This window comes from Sturnus vulgaris, chromosome 1 (genome assembly GCF_052056855.1).
Source record: "Sturnus vulgaris isolate bStuVul1 chromosome 1, bStuVul1.hap1, whole genome shotgun sequence".
NCBI lineage: Eukaryota > Metazoa > Chordata > Aves > Passeriformes > Sturnidae > Sturnus > Sturnus vulgaris.
This window is the reverse complement of record NC_142243.1, coordinates 30,576,512-30,599,125: the sequence shown is the minus strand read 5'-3', so window position 1 is coordinate 30,599,125 and position 22,614 is coordinate 30,576,512. Positions and strand designations below refer to the sequence as shown.

The following is a 22,614-nucleotide window of genomic DNA, read 5'->3' as shown; positions in this document are numbered from 1 at the left end:
ACTAGAAATCCTAAATTGCCCTAGAAAATATTAGGTTAGAATACTAGGGCCTGGGGTATAAGTTAACAGTGGAAAAAGAAAAAAACAAACAAAAAGCATAAAATTTAAAGAGGAATAAACCTGAAGGAGAGTAATTTTCTAACTGAAAAAATGCAGTTGTTTGCCTCAGTAGAGTAGGAAAATAATACGCAAATGGGATAAGTAATGCAACCTACTTCTTGGTTTTCATGTTGCAAATTCCATTGCCAAGCTATACCTTTAACTGTAAGTACCATAGACTTAAATTTGCTTTCACTGAATTTACACTTATAATTTCTACTGATGTCAAAGGAACAGGTATGGTGTGGAGTATATCAAATGTAACATTAATACTTGAGAAGAAAATTAAGTGGTGTAGTCAATTGTTGGATATGCTCAAAAAGTCACAACAGTCTTATGTCAAAACCTCTTCTCTATAAAGTTTTCTGAGGCATGTCATTTCTTGGATTTCATGTGAAGCACGTGGACTGATAAAATTTTAAATGCCAAGGTATACACTATAATCTGTGTCTGGATAGACAGACAGGTGCCTACACACATGCACAAACCCAATAATAGTGTATTAGCAACAGAGAGCGAAGGGTGAACATTTTTGGCAGATGCTTTGAGGAATTTTCTCATCAAGGAATCAGTTGTTACTAACTGAAGAATGTGCTTGGCATTTTATTCCTTAAAAGTTACCATAAAAGCCAGATTGAAGGTGGGCATTAAGGTTATAATAAAAAAGTAGCACTTTTATTGAAAGTTGTATTATTTTTGAATAATTCATGCTGGTAAAATGTAAGTCTATAAGACTTTTAATATCCACTACAATTCTTCTTTTAATATCCAAGCAGGCAAAACCATGGCCAAAACTACCTGTGATTTTTTCTCTTTCATCTACTCCTTTTAATGTAATGTTTTAAATCATAGAACGGTTTGGGTTGGAAAGGATTTTAAAGATCCCCCAGACCAAACCTCACCTCCTTCCACAGGCAGGGATGCCACGCCCTAGATTAGGTTGCACAATGGATTGCACTTCTCCTAAAGTTAGATACTACTGGGTTTGGAATAAGGGATATAAAGAAAAAAAAAATATGGTTTCTTGTATTCTGTTGAATCTCCTGTGCATCTGTGTTAAGACAATTGATAGTTGAGTTTTAGGCAATTGGGAATTGTAGTAAAAGGAAAGAAAATTGTAGCCATCTACAAAAGGCAGGGATTTTTATTAGCAAGATGAAAGAGAAGAGCACTAGAAAACAGCAGATTCTTCGTGTCCAGGGGGAAAAGCCACAAACTAGCACCAAAAAAACAACCAAAGATTAACAAATAAAACCAACCCCTTGATATTTTAAGTGTGCTAATGAGCTGGAAATAAATAAAGCAAAATCTAAACACTGTTGCTGTCCATTATTTCATTTTCCCACTAGCAAGCAATTTATTTTTCCAAAACCAATCTCAGAAATGCTAAGGAACTATTACCTTTGACTACTGCGCTTAAAAATTCTACAATACCCACTCCCCAAAAAGTAAAAACCTCACCAAAATAAATGATAAATTGACTGAAGAAACTATAAACATATCATCTGCAATATTGTTAGTATTTCACAGGTTTCCTCTGCGAAAAATCAAGCAAAATTTTACGGAAGTGATCCAAATAAGATATTTTCCGAAGTCACATCTCTGCTCACTTTCATTTCCATTTATTCTTGGAATGGGAAAATAGAAACAAAGAGATGTGATTTTCAGTTATAATAGGCTCCTTCTCATGACATTCAATGGGAAAAGTAGCCTAAAGAGAGAGTTAATCATATTTTGGCCTATTTTAATGTTCTTATACTGGTAGATCAAATAGTATGGTCACACTAATGTAAACAGAAGCTGAACAACTGAACTACACAAGCAGCCCCCATTGGAACAAGAAGTAAATCCAAGACTCCCAATCTTGTCTTGGAACCCAATGTTGTCTTGGAACCTATCTTCCATATAAAATACTACTTTTGGAGGTTTTTCTTTTAATATGTGGTCTAAGACCTTTTTCCCCCGCTTGCCTGATACTTTGCTGAAGAAGCTTTAAAATTTAAAGAACTCATTTGAGTTCTTTAATATATGCATTTGAGACAATAAAATATGTCCTCTCCCTAACTGTATCTAGCTCCATTGTAGAACAGTGAAAGGCTCTTTTAAATTAAAAGAGAGATAATTTATATCACAGCCACATGTTTAGCCACAACAAAAGCAAAAGCCATGGATAATGCTGTAAAATTAGTATAATTTTCTTTAAAGATAATTAGTTCAAATTGAATTAAATTATGTACTTTCTGAAAGTTTATGAATTCTGATTTTTTTGTTTTCCTTTTAATACATGCTTTTCAAAGAAACATTTCATCCTGAAAACAGTTCTTATTCTACAGAGACATAAGAAATAAGTGATAAGGAGCAATCTGCTTTAGCATGGATGGTACAAAGATTGAGAGAGTGATATTTTTAATTGATAACAGAAATTGATTAAATGAAGACAGGGTCAAGCCTTCAAATGTGAATGCAATTTTAAATCCTACAAAAACCAGTAAATTTTTCTAGGCATATATTTCAGGAAAGCTTATCATATCTGAGGTCTTCTTCATGTAAATAAAAGTATTTTTGATAATAAATGCTGTATTTAAATGCCCAATTCTTTAGATATGGAAATCTAGGATCTAGAAGTTAAACGGATCTATAAAAATATAGAAGAGCAGAACGCACCTCACGTGTCAAAGTAACACGCTCTTTAGTGACTCCTAATGCGACTATGCAAGGATAAACCACTCTGAATTTCGAAGCCCAGCAAGCAGCTATCTAAAAAGAAAGACAGTATACTCACCCCAGTTTCTAAACACACGTGCCTAAAATGAAATCTTATTAGTGTACCTGGAACGAGAGAGGTTTCCCAGGATGACATTATTCAGAGCTGTAGTCTGCCCTGACTTGCAGGGACCCAATCATCTTTTCCTATAGGTAAATAGCTGCAGGAAGGAAAAATAACATGTGGGCACGAGGGACCCATTGACTAGTTTTAGCCACAGAGATGCTGGCTTTTCTTCTGAGAAGGGAAAGCATTTCTAGTCCTGTGTGGCTTTACAGAAAAACTCATGAGAGAACATGAGCAGAAGTGCTGCCTCATTGGGCTGACTGCAGTCCTCAACCAAGGCAACCATTTTTGAAGTCTTGCTAATGTGGCAAAAGAACTTTCTCTGGCCTAAAAGGCACATGACTCAGTCAGGAATTGTATTGATTAAGTCATCTGGATTATCAAATAGACACAGTTAACATAATAGATTTCAAACAAAGCAAAAACAAAAACATATAAAACTATAGCAATTGTTCTCTTCTAAACACGCTTTTAGTTAGCTTTTACACTTGTTTTCACTTCAGAGTGGGCTGACAGATATGTTATGAAATATTTACATTTTACATAAATCAGATCTTTAATCACTTTGAGATGAGCATTTGCAATCTCAATTGCCTTCAGCAAGAGCTGTGACTGCCAACACAATGCCTGCAAGTCATTTTAAGATCCTAAAGGAAAGCAAAAAGGACTGTATCTTGATAGACTGTGGAGTTCACTTTGGGGCTCCAAGCAGTGCAGCAATCTGATGCAATCCTGTGGGTTGTAATTCACTGGCAGCACTGCCCCGTGGCAGCAGAGCCCCATGCCCAGTCTCTCCACATCCTTCTGCCTGTGCACAGTTTGGGGATGCAAGCAGGTTCACCTCCATGCCACAGCCACAGCCAGTCTTTGGTTTTACTCAAAGGGCACAGTTTGAATCGCTTCCATAAAAGAGACTAATTGCTGAGTTCCAGTATGTAATGAAGAGTTCTGTGGGGCACATACATTAGCAACACATGCTTAACACAGCCTTATCAGAAGACACACACAGGAATGCTGATGGCTTCTATAAGTCCGAGAACCTGGAAAAAAATCCTTCAAAAACAATGAAGGCTAAATACAACTCTTTAATAAAAGAATCATCTTTAGTGTTGAAGTGTAAGTCTTTTTATAGACATGAAGGTTCTGTGTACTAAACATTTTCTTTGACTTTGTTTATTAATTTCATTCTGTATTTTTCTTCACCCAATGTATTTCATCATTTTAGGTGCAGAGACTAGACTATAAGTACCAGTATTTATTTGATAGAATCCTGATTTTTATGACAAAAAAAGAATTTATTCTGTGGATTTTTTTCCCCTTTTTCTGTCTCTTGCGAAAAAAAGATTATATAACTTTTCTTATTTTTTCAAAAGATTGCTTTACTTGCATCAAACAATAAAGCAAGAACTGAACAGGCTATGAATACAAAACCCAAGCATATACAAGACTAAAACGAGTAAGACAATTGTTTTTCCTTGATGACGCATAACAGAATATAACACTTATGTGATGTGTGCTGGCTTTACTCAGACCAGAGCTGGAGATCTGCTGAGGGCAGAGAGTCAGACCCCAGGACATGTAATCAGACAGCCCTTGCAGTGGGAATTCTCCTTTTCCTTATGACAGGAACAATGAATTATGAATCTCGCATCTATTCCATAGGGTATTCCATAAATAGAAAAAACAAAATGTTATAGTCTATCAGCCAGTGAAACATTCCATGTGTGGGTACAGGTAAACTGCTAGATGTAAGCTCTGTATAGCACTGCTGAATCCATCTATAGTTAACTCTTCAAGTAGAATTGAACCAAACCTCACATAGGTCTGTTGAGCTCTGTCCCAAATAAGACTGATTGGGTGGATCAGCTTAAAAAATAAAGGAAATCAAGGGTGTTGGCAATGGATCTAATTAAAGGGTCAAACCAAAAGTCCTCTGCCTACTCCTTTTTTAAAAGAAAATATTACCCTTTTTTTTTTTTTTTCTCTGCATTTTTCTCCTCTCAAATACACTCTAAAGAATGATAAATCATGATGGAAGATTCTGAATAAACAGGTCTGGAAAATAAACACTTATAGAGGTAGTGTATCATATGCATATAGTCTATAATATCTTGGCACAGTGGTGCTGTGTAGTGGCCATGCTACTGACAAATCTCTCTTTTATGGGAAGGATTTGTAAAGCTCTCTGTAAAAAATCCTCAAGATAAATTCAGGGTGACTTAGGAGGAAAAGTTAAAGAAAAAGAATTATTGATGTTCAGCATAGCCAAAGTCAATAAAACAGAATGATGTAATTTAAATGTAATGTTTTATATTTTCTGCAGTCAGAGCAGCCTACACTTCTAAGCCCCTGACTTGGTTGAAAAACATACGCTAGCATGTCTTTGGTTGTGTTATCTTCTCTACTATTTTTCAAACATAAAATTCCTCTGTATATGAAAAACTGGACGTCAGATAAAAATAAAATAACATTTCATAATGAAAGAGCTAATCCAAACTGGCATTTTTATATAGATCTCAAAACTAAAGACTTGCAATTACCAGGATTATAAATTGTGTCTTCTTTATATCAGGTCTCCATAGAAACACATTTATAAATTTATTTTTCTAACAGTTAGTAAGGTAGGGATTTAAACCACGGAGTCTGAATATTACTATTCCACAAAGAGCCTGTCTTAGTGAAAACAGTAATAATTCTGTGCAATTACAAAATAGTACTGCTTGATTAAAATCAATGTTAAGATTTCAGGCTCTTGAGAAATAGCAGGATTCAGGGAATAGTTCAGAATTTTTAAAAAAGCTGATGAAGAACCCCAGGGATGCCAAGAGTGTAATTTTCAAACTACACAGTTGTCTCATTAAATTTAATGTAGGATACACATGTAACCATATAAATACTCATGGAAAGATTTTAAATGGAAGTGATATGAGAATTTAATAAGCCTGTGGTTCTGTAGCACACAGGGTGCTGTTTCTCAGTGAACTTGGCTTTAACCTTTAGATCTGGAGAGGGGTGACATTTAAGACTTTTATTAGGCATTGCCTTTTTCTCAGTTGCATAAAGTCGATATGATTTGTTGGACTGCCATGCTCACCACCACACTGCACGGGGAATCTGAAACCTAAAGCAAAGGGATTAATAATCCAGATACCAAAATATGTGCTTCTGTTTTCATATTCAGGATCAGGTCCATAAAACCAGCATTCAACATTGCCAGAGGTTGTAACATTGCAAGCAGAGCTACCATACTTCTCTTGCCACCTTCCTGACAGACACAGCAAAAGAGGAAGCAGTGGCTGTCTTTGTTTTTAAAGTCAAGGCAGAGTGGAAACCAGGGGACTACCAGTCTAACACAGTTGAGTTCAACAAATAATCTGAACGAAAAATTTTCAAATTTCAACTTCCTGGTCCCCCAGATAAGTTCAACATAAGTATGGAATAAGTTTGTGTCCTTGTACAAGGGGAAAATAATGTAATATCCCAGTTATACCAAAGGAAAATACAGGCTGCTTTGAAAAGACTCATAAATTTAAACCCCTACCCTGCCAGTGGATGCAGTGGTTAAGAGCATCTGATCCTGCACACTTTGTATAGGCCCTGCATCATGGGTTGACAGATCTGCGTAGATTTGAAGACTTATTCACATCTCCAAGACAATAAGCTTCTCAATCCCCAACCCTCTTTAAAGATCTTGTGGTATTTGATGTTGAAAAAATACAGAAGTCAGGAAATTCTTTATGCATCATAATTGTGTACTGGGTTTAGCAGAGTCATTAAGTTTCTGAAATCATTAAATGTCTTGTAGTGTGTAAACAGTAAACTGCATTTCTCTTTTGGTTGCAGAAAGGCGATTTTCTTTCTTTCATCTTGATTTAAATTATACCCATAAAATGCAGGTAGCATCATGGATGTGCTGCATGGTTCCATAAATACACAGAAATTTCCTTTTTTTGCATACATAATTTTTTACAAATTTGTGCAGCATTTTTCAGCACTTTATCCCTTATTTTGTCTACTATCCTACTGTTTTAGGAGTAATTTAGGGAAGGATGGAATAAGCTTTAAGTCTAACCTGAAATTCTTGTCTTTAAAATCCAATGTTATAGGCAAGATGAATGTAATCACGGATGAGGGTTAAGCTTGATAAAACTTCTGATTTCACATTTGTCTACTCGGAAAGTAGTATTCCTGCAAGGTACCAAGTTGCACTTGACTCTGTAGAGACCAGATGCACAATTTATTAAGTGTACCTCCACTGGCTTCAATGAACACTGCATTAAATTCTAATTTTTATCTCTTTCTCTCTATCATCTATATAATCTATATCTATATCTATATCTATATCATCTATATCTATTTCAGGTTGCATAATTGTACTTCTAAAGGTGGTTGAAATAACACCTAAATATGACTTTCCTTAGTACTTTTATTCTAAACATAATATCCTTTAGTTAAGCTGACTTGGATTGTGTTTTAGAAAGCTCTTTAGAGAGGGATAACTCAAATGAGAAAAGTTTTCAATGTAGCAAGCCCTTTAAAATAATTCCAGGCATGTGGTTATATCTGAGACCAGATGCACTCAGCCCAGATGCCCAGTGGGTCTGATTCTCTGCTTTTCCACTGATTTGGTGATTAACTCAGTTTCAATTGTAGTTTATTAAAAAAAAAAAAACAGTATAGTTTTCCTCTCTTAGGCATGTTCAGTCTCAGAACCTTGAGATTGTCTAATGAAAATTCTCAATAAGTATAAAGAAATGAATTACAACTGTGCAAGAAAAGTTTAAAAAATTGCTCATGAAGAGAAGGCAGAAACCATTTACTGTATTTTCTTGAATCACTCAAGCTGTTCATTTCACCATGCCCAGCTTACAATAAATTCAGTATCAGTTTTGTTCATATTAACTGGTTGTACCATTTGCAGATGTTATGCATGACGGCAACATAAAATCTCCCTACATGCAAAATCTTGAGATAAAAGTGTGAGAGGTATCTTTTCTTAATTATGCATATTATCATAATTTCTTCTGCTGCTATAACATCTGATTTTCATGCATAAATCCTGTCCTTTCCTCTTGCAAAACTGCAGTGCTCCAACAGTCAGAGAAAAGTGCAGCTCAATACACTTCACTCAGGGTATCTATAGTTGAAAGCAGCTGTAATTCTTGTTGCATTCTTCACAGAGCATTCATTAGGAATTTATAAACACCGTTTGACACATGAAAGGATAGACCAGAATGGTTTGGACATAGGATGAAAGATCATATTTCATTAAATATCAAAACCATATAGTAATTTAAAATGTAGTACATAGAGCAAATATGCACACATATACATACTGTTTATATAAATACATATGCACATATATAGTGCATATAATGCATATAGCATTCTGATGGAAAACTAGCTTATATTATGGTGAATTTAGTTCAACAGTATTCTCTTTGGTTCTGTTGCACCAAGGGTAAGGGGACATGCAACATTTCTCCTCCAAGGGATGGACAGTAGTTTTTTTATACAGCTTTCTTTAGAGATCACAAGGCTGTTGCTGTGCTCCTCTAGACTCCAGGTTACTTTTCAGTCCTTAATTTAGAAAAATGTCTTGCACGTTTTGATGAGAAGGTGTCTTGATCTCAACTCTTGGCCCTTGGGTTCAAGGAAGGAAGGACAGATCTGGATCTATCTTTCCCAGAGGCTGAAGCCAGAGAAATGACTCTTCAGGAACGTGGGACAGATTAGGATTCTGCTGTAGTTGTTGCAGTGGAGTCATGGGGCTTGTGTGCTCTGAAGGACAGTGAACAACTAAACCTTGGGAGGAATAGAAGAAAAAATAAACCTCAAGATGCAGAAGAGACCAGATAGGTCCAAGTAAGGCTATGGGTAATCGGTTCCTTAAAATACATAATTGAAGGGTCTCCTCCACTTCCCACCAGCTTCATTCTCTCTTTCCCAGCAGATCTGGCTCTTTTATTTAAGGATAAATGTATTTCCAGATTATTGTTTGTGTATCCCAGCTCAATCTCTCTATAGAGACTGACTGCTGCTGGTGCCTTAGAAGGTTCTCACACACAAGGAAAGGATGGGAATAGATCCACTTTCTATTCTGATTAATTCTAGTATATATCAACAATGATTCCTGTCTCCCTGGAAGAACCCCTGCACACTTGCACAGAAAGATGTCAGGTATTCATTTGTTCTAGTCAGAAAGGTACATAAAGACTTCTTTAACATTGTGTCCCTGAGGTCTCCCACTTTGGCAAGATTTCTGTGGCTGTGGCACTCACTAGAGCACTTAGAAGAACTATTCAAGACAGGTCATGATAACTCTCCACTTGCCTTCTTGCCTCCTGTTCATATGACGAACTATATCACAGAATCACAGGCTTTGTGTGCAGTGTGTATAACGCAGGAGCAATATTGCCACTGCCCAGTCAGTAACTGGTTAGAGCTGGTACAGAGCAGGTGCTCAAAAAAGTAAGCATATCTGTGACTGTCATATGCAGTATCTAATAAGTGACAGCTGGAGTTTATGAGTGATTTAAGAAAAAGGGTTTTTTTTCGGAACTTTTGGATGAAAATAGACTTTTTTTAGAGGAAAAATTTAGGGAAGCAACAAGAAAATGTATAGGCGAGAAGAAGCAGGAATATAGCAGGGTACTTGCTCTGAAAGATGTACCTCAGAGTTTATTGCTTTGAGACATGAATTATTGAGTTTACAGTTTTTGTTCTGCTAGAAATACATCTAAATGATTACAATAGTCCCATAGTCCCTCATAGGTTTAAGTGTCTATGAATCCAGAGACATAAGAGTTAATTAATATGCAAATGAGTAATATCTCCTAGCACATTAATCGAGTGCACCTTCTTCATAGTCATTGCGCCACACTGGCAAAAATTAAGATAATTAAACTGCAACAATCACAGTACAACTGAAGTACCGATGTGTACCTTATTCAAAAGACTCAAATCTATCTGGCCAAACAAGGATTTTATAGTAGTGCTGCTATACTGACTATTTTTTCTTGAAAACTGATTTTGGACCATTTCATTTCAAACCTCAATTGTCAGTGTGATCACTGTAGCCATGTACCTCTTGAACTCGGATATTTCAGTGAACCTTGGCCAGATCATCACTTAATATTTTCTGAAAACTGAAGTCTTAAATCTAAAGATAACTTTTCATGTTTGACCTTTGCCAGATGTAATTCTAGCTGTGATACAAGGTCATTAATCCTAGCCTACAAACAGTGCTTACTTTTAGAATTGATCCTGATTACTTATACTTTGCATTGCTACTACATACTCTGTTCAACTTTTATTTAAATTATACATTGATTTTTCTCTTTTGTTTTCTTCTTCAGCCACTAAAAAACTCTTTAAATAGACTCATTGCTGGGGCAAATATGTCAACAGAAAGGAGTGGAACAAGTCTGTGCATTCTGTCAGGTCACAGACCATGGGTTTATCACCAAAAGGTGTCACTAGAAGGCATTGGGAATGGTCTGTCATGCTTCAGAGATTCTGAGCTACAACACAGCTTTTGAGCTTCACTTCTGTTGCTAATGCACAAGAAGTGATCTGAGCTGACTGTGCTGACTCCATGAAATGTGATATACTTCCTCTGCACTGAATACATTACAGGTTGTATTCACTAGCAGTGAGGCTGAGCAATCAGCATTACTGCAGCAAAACATATTATAATATACTGGGGACCAGTGAGAAATTAATGAGAAGAAACAGTCAGAAATTGGCTGAAATCAACAGAAATCAAGAGTATGTGCAGAATATTCCTTAGTTCAATTACACACACATACTTACATTAGAATAACACCACTGCAACTTTGCTGTCAAATGCTTGCCAGTTAAAAAGTGTCATAAAAAAGGATGCCTCATCACCCATCATTAATTTTATTTCACATATACATTCGGATATATGTTCACACGCTGTTTCTTTCCACAAAATATCTGTCTCCTCCTGTGCACAAAATTGGTAATGCCTATTTAATTACTAATTATACAATATTTTTATGTTCACCCCATCATTTCTAGAGCTTACTTAATTTTCAAAATGTGTTTTGAAGACATAATTATAAGGTGACGGTGCTTACTTAGTAATCATGGTGTTCAAGCCCTGTGATCTTGCTCTGAAGACCCTCAGAGTAACTGAAGTCAGTATGTCAGTAGTGGCTAGACCTGGATCTCCTTCACAAGCTCTCAGCTGGGGCCTCACTCACTCAGGTGTGTATTAGTGACTGAGTCTTCTCCAGATCTTTCTGAGATAAGAGTGTGCTGTTCCTGTTCTGCGTGCAAATAGAAGGCATCTAAACTACAGGCATAAAAATTAACTTGAAAAACAACTGGCCCCAAAACTTTTTCCTTTAAATATGCAGGGAGTACTCAAACTATTAAAATACGAAGCACAGCTTCCATTGGCATGAACACAACTCACACATGCTAAGCACTTCTGCATTTCAAACTCTAGGCAGAGGAACTTTAGAGAAAGTGCAATTTTTCAATTTCTAACCTGTACCGTACTGCAGTTGCTCAGTTGGATCTGCAAGAAATGAAGTAGGAATATAGCACGTGGCAGTCACCTTAAATATAAAACCCCAATCCAACCCTAGAGCAGGTATTTCATATCCACTGGAACATGCAGTGGGTTTTTCTTTAATTTGTTTCCCTTGAAGGGTGCTTTGCAAAATCTTGGTGCAAGAGACTTCAGCTGTGGTTGGAGAGGGGTTTAAAGAATTAAGATGAGTGTGCTTTCACCTGGTGTTTCATCTTCCTGCATAAATTTAACCATTCACCTGCTTTTCTAGTTTACTCATTTCACTTAACAGATATATGCCTCTTGACTTAAATTCTCCCTGTAGACAAACTTTCTTCTGGTAATTCCTAGGCACACTGTAAAAATAACATCATCTTATGTTGAATCTGAATATAATGTATTTCACCACAGCAGCAGAGTAGCAGTATTTAGATTCATGTGAATTTCTGCCATTTGAGAAATTAAAGTGACTGGTAGCAACAATAGTTAACCATGAAAAGATGAAATTGTTGTTTAATGCTAAGACAAAATCGTGGCAATTCGGAGTCCCAGGTTCCATGTCAAACTCCAGAGAGTATGCACTCTAGCAGGTACATCTTGGCTTCTTCCTCTGAGTATTGATAAATTATGCCTTTACATGCCCTTTTCCCTTGAGTCCTTTGTTCCAGTCCAATTTCTTCATGCTTATCCTGTCCAATTCTCAAGCAGTTCTAGCTCATTCCCAAATTCAGGATGTTGCAGAAATCAAAATGCAAGATGAATCACTGAAGAATATTTGTATCCTGTAGATGAGTCCTTACTAATCTTGGTTGAAAACTACCAGGAAAATATAAACTTCTGTAGAGCTTCAGATACTTAGTGAATCAGAGTCAATACCTAATTATAAACTAGTATAGCAGAAAGGGCAGTGCTTAGCAAAAAGCCCAGTGGCAGAGAAAACTAGGAAAAGAAAATGCTTTTGGTGCATTTGACTGACAGAAATGGAGAGACAAACCAAAAAAGACTGACATTTTTATTTGGATAGAAGGATTTCATGTAGGGTGCATCAGTGTCAGGATAGCAGTTGAATTTGGGTCAGAAAGGGTCTATGGGGGGAATAAAATATGTCAAAACCTATGAACCTATTGAAGTCCTGACAGAAGGAGAATAAATGGAAATTATGGAGACTGAGGGCAGTAAAAAGACCAGCTGGAGCCAAGGAAGTCACATGCCAAAAGTGGGGTAGTGTAAAGGATGGCTGTTAGTCCTTCCAGATGGGGACAGTGCTGCATTTTGGCTGTGACAAAGCCATAGCAGATGTTGCCAATTCAAAGGTAGGCAAGAAAGCCAATTTGAAGAGAAGCTGACTGAAATGAGTCAGAGCTCTGCAAGCTGATGTCAGCCATGAACAGGAGTTACCAGGAGAGGGGCTGCCAGAAACCTGAGCAAAGAGAAGACAACACTGCTATTCGGGGCTGTTCAGAAGAAAATAAGGAAGCAGCTGAGTGGGCTGCAAAGGCAAAGCAGAAAGGTTTCCCTAAGAGAAGGAAGTCATAGTCTTTTTGAAATGGCTGCTTTGTATTGCCTGAAGGTTACCCTGGGATGGAGAGTACTGAATCTCAACAAAATTATTAGAAAAAAAAGTAATATATTTGGAAATTCTGGATAATTTGGCACATTTTTTCATGTAGAGATTTGTCCCATTTTGTTATTTGTGCAAATTTTGAATCATTTATTTCCAAACTTACTTTTAAAATAACTTATATTTTAATACAAGTCATGTGTCTTTCAAAATGTTTTTTAATAAAATGTTTAGAATTTTTTGTAGCAAAGTAATATGATTCCCCCAGATGTTTTTAATGATGTTTTTGAAAATACGTTTTATAGGTCATTTTAGTTCCATTTCATAATGGAAAAAAAAAAAGGCAAAATGTCACCATTTCCTGAAGAACAGAATTATTCCCTCCTGACCTACTTCTTTGCTACTTCAGAAAATATTGTGCAACTTGGAGTGGAAAGAGGAACACTGAACTAATTAAAGATAAAATAAGAACAGCAAGAATTAAACAAACAAAACCAAGGCAAATGCATACAGTCCAAGAAAAGCCCAGAGAAACAATTAATGTCATAATTCATTCAAGCAATCAAGATAAAAGGCATCAAGGTGTCAGAGTGCTGCTTGGGAAAAACAGTAATTGTCAAATACAAAATTAAATCCCACCCAAGACAACATAAATACAGAAAAAAATAGTTCTTGCAGGACTGACAATAATATTTCCATATATTTCCTTATTGTTTCCTCATTCCCACTTCAACTGCCATCATCTGATTACATAATTTTGCTGGAAAAGCAAATTTTAAAATGTTGCTACTATTCAATAATAAATAACTTCAGAAATAAAATAAAATAACTTGTGAGTGTTGTTGTTCCAAATTATTTCTGTGTGAAATAACAGAAGGTGGAGAGAGCTCTAAAAAGAGGTTAAGCTTCGATAAATTGTGTTAGAGATGTTATATTTACTCATATCAGATTAGGAACTTGATACATAGTTTCAACCACAGGCCAGTTTCAGTTAAAAAAATCCCCACAAAATGTATGGAGCTGCCAATCACAATAGGGTTTAAATTGCTAGAACATATTTGTTAGAATATGAAGAACAAATACAAGGGAAAGCATAATTTCATGAGAAAAGTTGACACAAAACATGAACCCATTGAGGCAAAAACAGATGTCTAGTACAGGTTGATTTTTTTTGTCTAATGTATATATTTTCCATCTCAATCACCATACACTAACCATCCTAGAAAAACTGATTAAAGAAAAGCATTATCAATGTCATTATTTTTGACTACCTGACTTTAGGACTAGTACAGAGAGGTACCACTAATAAAAATGTCTCTTAGTGGAAGATGGTGATGGAGAAGACAGAACAAATGGTATGTTACAAGCAGGAAATACAGAAATAGCCATTTGAAAAATAATAGAATCACAGAAAGATTTTTTTTAAGGAAGGCACCTCCAAGCACATCTAGTTCCAACTTGCTGCCAGTGGCAGGGCTGTTTCACTGGACCAGGTTTCTCAGAATACCATCCAGTCTGGCCTTGAACACCTCCAGGGATGGGGCATCCACAAATTCTCTGGGTAACCCATTCCAGGGTATCTCCACCCTCACAATAAAGAATATTTCCCTAATATCTAATGCAAATGTCCTGTCTTTCAGTTTGAAGCCATTGCCCCTTGTCTTGTCACTACATGTCCTTGTAAAAAGTCCCTCTCCTTCTACAGGTAGTGGAAGGCTGGGATTAGGTCAGCCTTGAAACCTTCTCTTTTCCAGCCTGAGCAAACCTAATTCTCTCAGCCTTTCTTTCTCTACAAAGAGAATTTAAATCGGTGAATGAGATAGTTAAAAATCCCAGTGAAAAGATCAAGGATTGTAATTTTACCCTGGAGTTAGTGCAGAGCTGGTGAGGATTTAATTAAGGACACTAGCATTGAAAGAAAATATTCATGAGGTTTAAAGGACTCACAAAACCATTCCAGGAGTTTTTTATCAATTTTTTTTCTCATATCCTCTTCTTAAATTGTAGTATTTTCTACTCATTGTAACTGTTTATTTCCTATAACTCTATAGTGTATGTGAGCAAAGGATTAATGCTACTAGCATTTCCACAATGAGACTGCAGATATCTGAAGTGGTAACTTGGCAACTCAGCATCTACCAGGTGCCAAACCATTTATTCTCAGCTTCTATAACAGCATGTATTGGATGTAATGTATTTTGTACATAGCAATTTAGAGATTTAGAGAGGAAGGAAATTAACTGTATGAAGAGAAAATAAAATATGCCTTTCAGGCCAAATATCAGAAAAGCAAAAACTAAGCAATTATGATAAAACAAAACACTGATGGATGGATAGCATAGATAAATGAGGGAAGAAGGGATCAAAAATAGTAGTGAAATATTGAGAACAATAATTGGAAAAAATACTAACAAAATAAAATATTGTAACTGTGGTTTAGCATTACACAGAATCACAGAATAAGCTGAGTTGGAAGGGACCCACAGGAATAGATTCCAGCTCTTCTCCCTGGACAGGATACCCCAAGAGTCACACCATGTTCCTGAGAGTGTTGTTCAAACCCTTCTTGAGCTCTGTCAGGCTGGTGCTGTGACCACTTCCCTGGGGAGCAGTTCCAGTGCCCAGCCTCTCTCTGGGGGAAGAACCCTTTTCTGATCTCTAACTTGTCTGGACAGGCGTCTGTTCCATGGTCAAAAGTCCTCCACAAACTGCTGCAGTGTGGGTCACTCCTCCACGGGATGTGCTCTCCTATGGTGTGCCAGGACAGGCTGATCCAGCCTGGGGTCACAAGTCCTGCCAGCAAACCTGCTGCCACCATGGGCTCCTCTCTCTGCAGGTTCCTGCCCAGAAACCTGTTCCATGGCTTCACAGCCTCCTCTAAGGCATCTCCCTGCTCCAGCGTGGGTCTCCTCCATGGGCTGCAGGTGGATCTCTGCATCCCCATGGCTCTGCATGGGTGCAGCCTCTCCACCATGGTCTGCACCACGGGCTGCAGGGGAATCTCAGCTCTGGCACCTCCTGCCTGCTCTGCCTCACTGACCTTGGTGTCTGCAGAGTTGTTCCTCTCATGTATTCTCACCCTGCTCTTCTCCGGCCACAATTACATCTCTGCAATAACTTTTTTTTTTTATTTATTTTATTTTTCTTAAATATGTTATCACAGAGCCATTGCCACCACTCTTAATTGTCCTAGCCTTGGCCAGGAGCATGTCTGTCTTAGAGCAGTCTGGAATTGGCTCTGCTGGATTTGGAGGAAGCTTCTAGCAGCTTCTCATACTTCTTATATTTCTGTCAGCCAAAGGACAGACATGTCACTCAGGGGTTTGCAAAGCTTTTATTTTCATGGGCAAGTGTAAAGCCAAAGACCTTGTCTCACACAGCTTTGCTCTACAGCAAATGAACTTTTTCTGGAGCAAGCATTACGATTTGTTATTGTTTTCTGGATGTTTTGTAGCATGTTGATTTTCTCAAAGGCTTTTGGTTTTATATGGTCATTTGGGTTATAAACTCCTCAGTTCTAGTTTCAGTGATGGGACTTTTTCCAGAGAAGGATCCCAGAAGATACAAAGTTTGTGTCTGAGGCAGAGCTCTTCTGACCTATCTCCATCTCACTGTCTTATGACCTGACAAAGAGCCATCTGGTTTTCCTAATATCTGCTGATTTGTGTGACATTCTTCAGCAGATGGAATTGGATTCACTCTCTTTTCTCCCTTCCCTGAACAATGAAATGTTCCTCTTCTTTGCTTTCCCGTGGCTTGCCTGTTGCCTTTTATCTGAGATATTCTGCTGCTTTCTGAAACATTCTGAAATTGCTGAAGGAACTCATGAAGAAGCTCTGAGGTTGGGGATTGGGAGAAGAGAATGTGGGGATCCAGGAGCAGGGCTGCTGTTGGAGAAGGAATGTGGGGCACTATTGACTGGGATTTTGAGAGCTGTGACTAGATTGGGGACTTAAGTTTTGTTGTGTTTCTAGGACAAGGATGCCTGAAGGATCAGTGATTTCAGTATCAGTGCTGTCAAATGATCATTCAAGATTTAAGAGTAATTTAAGAATCAGGATTGATTTAGCTGGAAGATAAACTGCTAAATGTGGATGACAATAGTTTCTGCAGAACTATGGGCCTAAAGTAATCTTGTTCAAATTCCCTCTAGTTGTGGACTATATTAAATATACTTCACAGTGGCAATTGGTAAGGGAAAACTAAATATTAGCTGAGAGATTATAATGTCATAATCTAATATAAAATGCCTAATGATTTGGAAAGCAGAGGTAATACTGCACTTCTCTGTGTTTGTTTGTTTTTTCTCTTTTCTAGTCTGACTCATAACAGTTTGCTTATTGAGCTCGGAAAGATGAAGATGCATAAAATAAAAAAAGACATGATGATATTTAAAAAGGCTGATCTCTTTAGCATACAATTTATTTACAGTGCACAGAGATAGAATGAATTTCTCCTCCACAGACTGACTCAGAGGGGATGCTTTGGAGGCGTATAATTCTGCTCCCAAAATAATAATCAATCTATATTAGAACTTATAAAATCAAGAAGTTACTGGAAAGACAAAAAATAACAGAAATAGAAAAAAAATTATGAGAGCACCATACATTCCAGCACAAATTTTGATGCAAATAGCAAACTCTGAATAGAGAAAAAGTATAAAGCAGGTAAAATCCTGCTAGGCTCGATTTTGTTAAGAAAAGGCTGTTAATAAGTGTGCTCAAATGACTTCAAAAATATAATGGGAAGATTTTGCCTGCTAAAAATGCATCAAGAATTTGCCACAGTAAGAATATTATTTGGTTTCATGTTTCTCTCCTTATCAAAATAATATGATTTTTTTAAAGTAACTAAAAACCTACTTGTGCAATAAATCTATTTCTAAGAAACATTACAGCTGCCAAGAACCTCAATTTAGACAGAGAAGAAAGAATTAACAGCTGTTAAGAACATTAATCAATCTGAGAAAGCCTGTCTGCCTGAATCTTGTACAAAACTCATTTCCATCCTAACCTTATCTAAATGTCTAGCTTTCAAAAAGTCACAGAATTACAGAAATTTAGAATCATTGAGGTTGGAAAAGTCCTTTAAGCTCATAGAGTCCAAGTGTCGAACTATCACAAAAAGAGGTAATTCTGTGGGTAGAATATAAATTAAGACCCCATGGATTTTATTAGCTAATTAATTAATTTAATTAGTTACTTAGTTCTAGGAATCTGTATTCAGTGCAATTGAACTCAACTATATCAGCACGTCTGCTGCAATGGAAGGGGAAACACATGACCATGACTGTACACTCTGTGTGAACTCCATGTGGATACCACATGTCCTAGCCAAGACAATAACACACAAAGCTGCACAGGAAAATTGTTTCAGCACTTCATGTACTGTACTTCTCTTCCCACTAATCCACCTGGGAGGATGTAGCTCATGAGTAGTTCTAACAGTGCTCAAAGAGAAAGAGTGGATCTTCTCCTTCTGGGCAGGCTGAATGGACTCTGGTGCAGCCCTCAGCAAACATTGCAGTCACTACACTGCAGAGTCCACAGTGTCTGCATGCACAGCCCTCCCAAAGCAACAGCAGTCACAACTCTCTCAGTTTACAGCAGTGCTGAGTCTGACCAGAAGTCACTGCACTTCCTTGCAGACCTCAGCACTGCAAGAGTTGTCAGTATGTCAGCTCTACTGAACACAACACAGCAGAAAGCAAAATCAGATTAATGTTTTAACTGAAATTAAGCTAACCTGAAAGTGAGTTATATTCTGCACATAGGATATATTCTGGCAAAGTGTAGAACCACTTTTATTTTGAAAGCAGTGGAAAATTTTTATTAACTCTCCTTAGTTATGGGTAACCAACAGCTTGAGAAAAAATATTTTTCCTTCTTTGTTTGCCAGGAAAGGCTGTGGATGTGTCTACCTGGACTTTAGTAAACCCCTTGATGCCATTTTCCACAAAGTTCTCCAGGAAAAACTGGCTTGGATGAGTGAACTGTTCCCTGGGCAAAAAACTGTTTGGATAGCCAAGCCCAGAGAATGATAGTGAGTGGAGCTGGCAGCTGATCACTAGTGGTGTTCCCCAGGGACCAGTGCTGGGGCCAGTCCTGTTTTATATATTTATCAATGATATGGATGAGGGGAATGAGAGCACCCTCACTCAGTTTGAAGATGATACAAAGTTGGGTTGGAGTGCTGATATGGAGGAGGGCTGGAAAGCTCTTCAGAGGGATCTGGATTTGCTGGATCAATGGGCTGAGGCCAACGGTGTGAGGTTCAATAGGACCAAGATCCAGGTCCTGCTCTTGGGTCACAACAACCCCAGGCAGTGCTACAGGCTGGGGGAAAGTGCTACAGCACCACAGGCTGAGTGTTTGGAAAGATGTCAGACAGAAAAGCACCCTGGGGTGCTGGTTAACAGCCAGCTGAACATGATCCAGCATGTGCCCAGGGGGCCAAGAAGGGCAATGGCATCCTGGCCTGTGTCAGCAATGGTGTGCTGGTAGGACCAGGGCAGTGACTGTCCCCTGTGCTGGGCACTGGTGAGGCCACACCTCGAATCCTGTGCTCACTCCCTGGGCTCCTCACTACAAGAAAGACATTGAGGTGCTGGAGAGTGTCCAGAGAAGGACAAAGGAGCTGGGGAAGGGTCTGGAGCACAAGTCCTGTGGGGAGCAGCTCAGGGAGATGAGGGGGTTTAGTCGGGAGAAGAGGATGCTCAGGGAGACCTTTGTTCTTTGTACGTGAAAGGAGGGTGTAGTGAGGTGGGGGTTGTACTCTTCTCCCAAATAAGTGACAGAACATGAGGACATGGCCTCAAGTTGTGTCAGGGGAGGTTTAGGCAGGATACCAGCAAAAATTTCTTCACTGAAACAGCCTGCCCAGGGAAGTGGTTGAGTCAACATCCCTGGAAGTATTAAAAGATATGTAGATGTGGTTCTTAGAGACGTGGATTAGTGGTAAACTTGGCAGTGCTACATTAATGGTCAGAGTCAATGATTTTAAAGGTATTTTCCACCTAAATGATTCTTTGTTTCTATGAGTCTGTGATTCTCTCTCCGGTTAATTTTTTATGTAATTGCTTTCACTATGACTCTTGATGAATTTGTCTGATCATAGTAATTAGTGAAGCAGTCATATTTATGCAATATCATCTATAGTACTTATATGAGTAAAATTAAATATGTCCCAAGCAGAGGTTGTAATTTTTTCCTCAAAGTGGAAAGGAGAAGAGAGGGAAAAATAAAATTCTTCAAGGGGACTAGTTCATCCTGGTTAAGGGGCTTTGAGTAACAGGCCAACCCTGGAAATTTTTCTTTCAGAACAGTGCGGCAGACACAGAATTTTTTTCTCCCATCTTCCATTTAAATCAGAGGCAACTTAGAAGAAAAGGAGGTAAATGGCCAGGGCCAAAGATCTATCAATTATTTTCCATCAAATTTGTTTTCATGCTTTATCCCTCATAAGATTTAAGATACCTTTTTTTGAAAGACAGGTTTTAAAGTTCTCCTAACTTTAGCTTCTCTGACAGCTGTATTATTAAACTCTTAGTTCATCAGGATGGAAACTCATACATAAAACCTGATGTAGTTAAGAATTTAACTGGCAGTACTCATAAATTACCCTGTTTGCATTAAAAAATAATTTCAAAAAGAGAACGCAGCATTTTTAAAACCACCACCAACAAATCAACGTCGTGCTCATGCTCATCCAGCAACATTTTAAAGGGATTTGGAAAATGAGGTACATTATGACATTTTGTTTTCTTTTGTAACTTTCAGGCTGAGAGAGACATACTTGATGTGGTGGGATAACACAACGGGAAATAACAGCCATAAATGTAAGTTAAAAGAAGATGGAGGAAGCTAAATTGGTAAGTTAAATCAGTGAGCTAAAATACTTGAGGATTTTGAAAGCTTTGGCTTTACTTTTTGCTTTCTCTTAGTGTGTGAAGTCATCTCACTGATGCATGCCTTACTCACTAGCAAAGTGAGTTTGGTTAATCCTCCTTTCTTAGATATTCATGTCTTGTCTATCCTAGCATAGCCAAAAGATACAGTTGTATGGATAGGTCCCTTGTTTACTACCAAACAAACACCCTCTGCATCTCAGGGTTGAGAGGTGGTAAATTACCCTCCTGCAAAGCCTTTGGCTGCAGAGAGGCTGTCAGGGTGAAGGTCCAAGGAGATGTAGCTCTTCTCCCTGAACATAAACACTGTCAAATGATTAGTCATGCTAGATTAGAAGTGTTTTATACAGCACAGTAGCTTCCAGTAAATCATAAAATGTGTATCTCCTACTTTCAAACAGATCTACTTCTGTATCCACTAGCATATGGTAGTACTGAAAAATACAGTCTAGTAGCTCTAATGGGTTATTTTCATCTGAAAACAAAAAAATCTGTGTAAACTTTGTGCTGTGTGATTTTCAGAAAATTGTGAAGGAGTGAATAATAGAATATTTTAATGTCTGTATTTCTTTATTTGTCTTCTAAGACTACACTCAAATTGTAGCTCTGTTCATTTAAAATAGTCATGCTCTAGCATAATACATTAATGTCATTAATATTAATCATTAATATTATATTATTATAATAGATATAATAATAATATTATATACATTATATATCACAAATGTCATTAATATTAATTTCATTAATATTATCAGCATTTTATTTCTTACCATTATTTGTGTCCTTTTATTATTTCTTATATATAATCTTGTATTCCCGGGAATAGCTCTACTTTGTTCAAGGATGTGATTTGTATGGAGAAAAAAAGCTGTAAAAAGGTTTGTAGTATTTATAGGATTTTAAAAATGGCCTTAATGTCTCTCATTTGTGATAGTATGATTACATCCAAAGTCAGTGAGCTTATCACCAGTGTAGTAGAATTATGTTGGAATATCAGGCCTCTGCTATGGGGCATTTGTTTCAACATTTAATTGAATTTACACCCCATTTTATAGGGTTTAGAATTGGAACTGCACAGAGTAGAATAAAAAAGAGCCACAAATCATCCTAGATCACCAACAACAGCATTTAAGTAAAAGTGGAAAATTTGAGCAAAAATAAATTTTCATGAATATAAAGAAGGATTTTTGGTCAGGTATAGATTGTAAGAAAAGCAGGTGCTGAATCTAGATTGGAGGAACAAGCAAACATGAACAAAGAAAACCTGATGCATGGCAGTCAGTCAGAGACAAGATACTTGACAGGTCCGTGTGTTGCTGTCCAGTTATTTTATTCCACATATGACTCCTAGCAGGGTGATGCTGAAGACTTTCTTTTTTACCTATTTATCTTCCTCCAGATAAGACTTGTTGGGACCACTTGTGTCACTGACAGCAGGCTCCTGCTCTTGCAAATGCACAAACACATATAGAGATCATTTAGTCTGCAGTGGTCTATAGAAAATAGTCTACAAGCCCTAACTGACCCACTCTGTAAAGCATTTTATAGAAGCTTCTAATAAACAATACAAATGAGGATTAAAAATTGCAACTAAAACGTCTCACAGGAAACGGGAGGGTGGTGGGTGAGGGGAAAGGAAAATATCAAGGTTGCTCCTGAGAAGCAGTTAG

At 37.5% G+C, this 22,614-nt stretch overlaps 1 protein-coding gene across 1 annotated transcript in view; it reads left to right on the top strand.

The window, feature by feature from the left end:
- The window catches only part of TMEM196 (transmembrane protein 196), a 100,041-nt gene that overhangs the window by 13,696 nt on the left and 63,731 nt on the right, over positions 1–22,614 (top strand). Inside the window, exon 2 of the mRNA XM_088162841.1 lies at positions 20,814–20,905. Coding sequence (XP_088018967.1) covers positions 20,888–20,905 — 18 coding nt within the window. The 5' untranslated portion in view covers positions 20,814–20,887. The remainder of the gene's footprint in view (positions 1–20,813; positions 20,906–22,614) is intronic.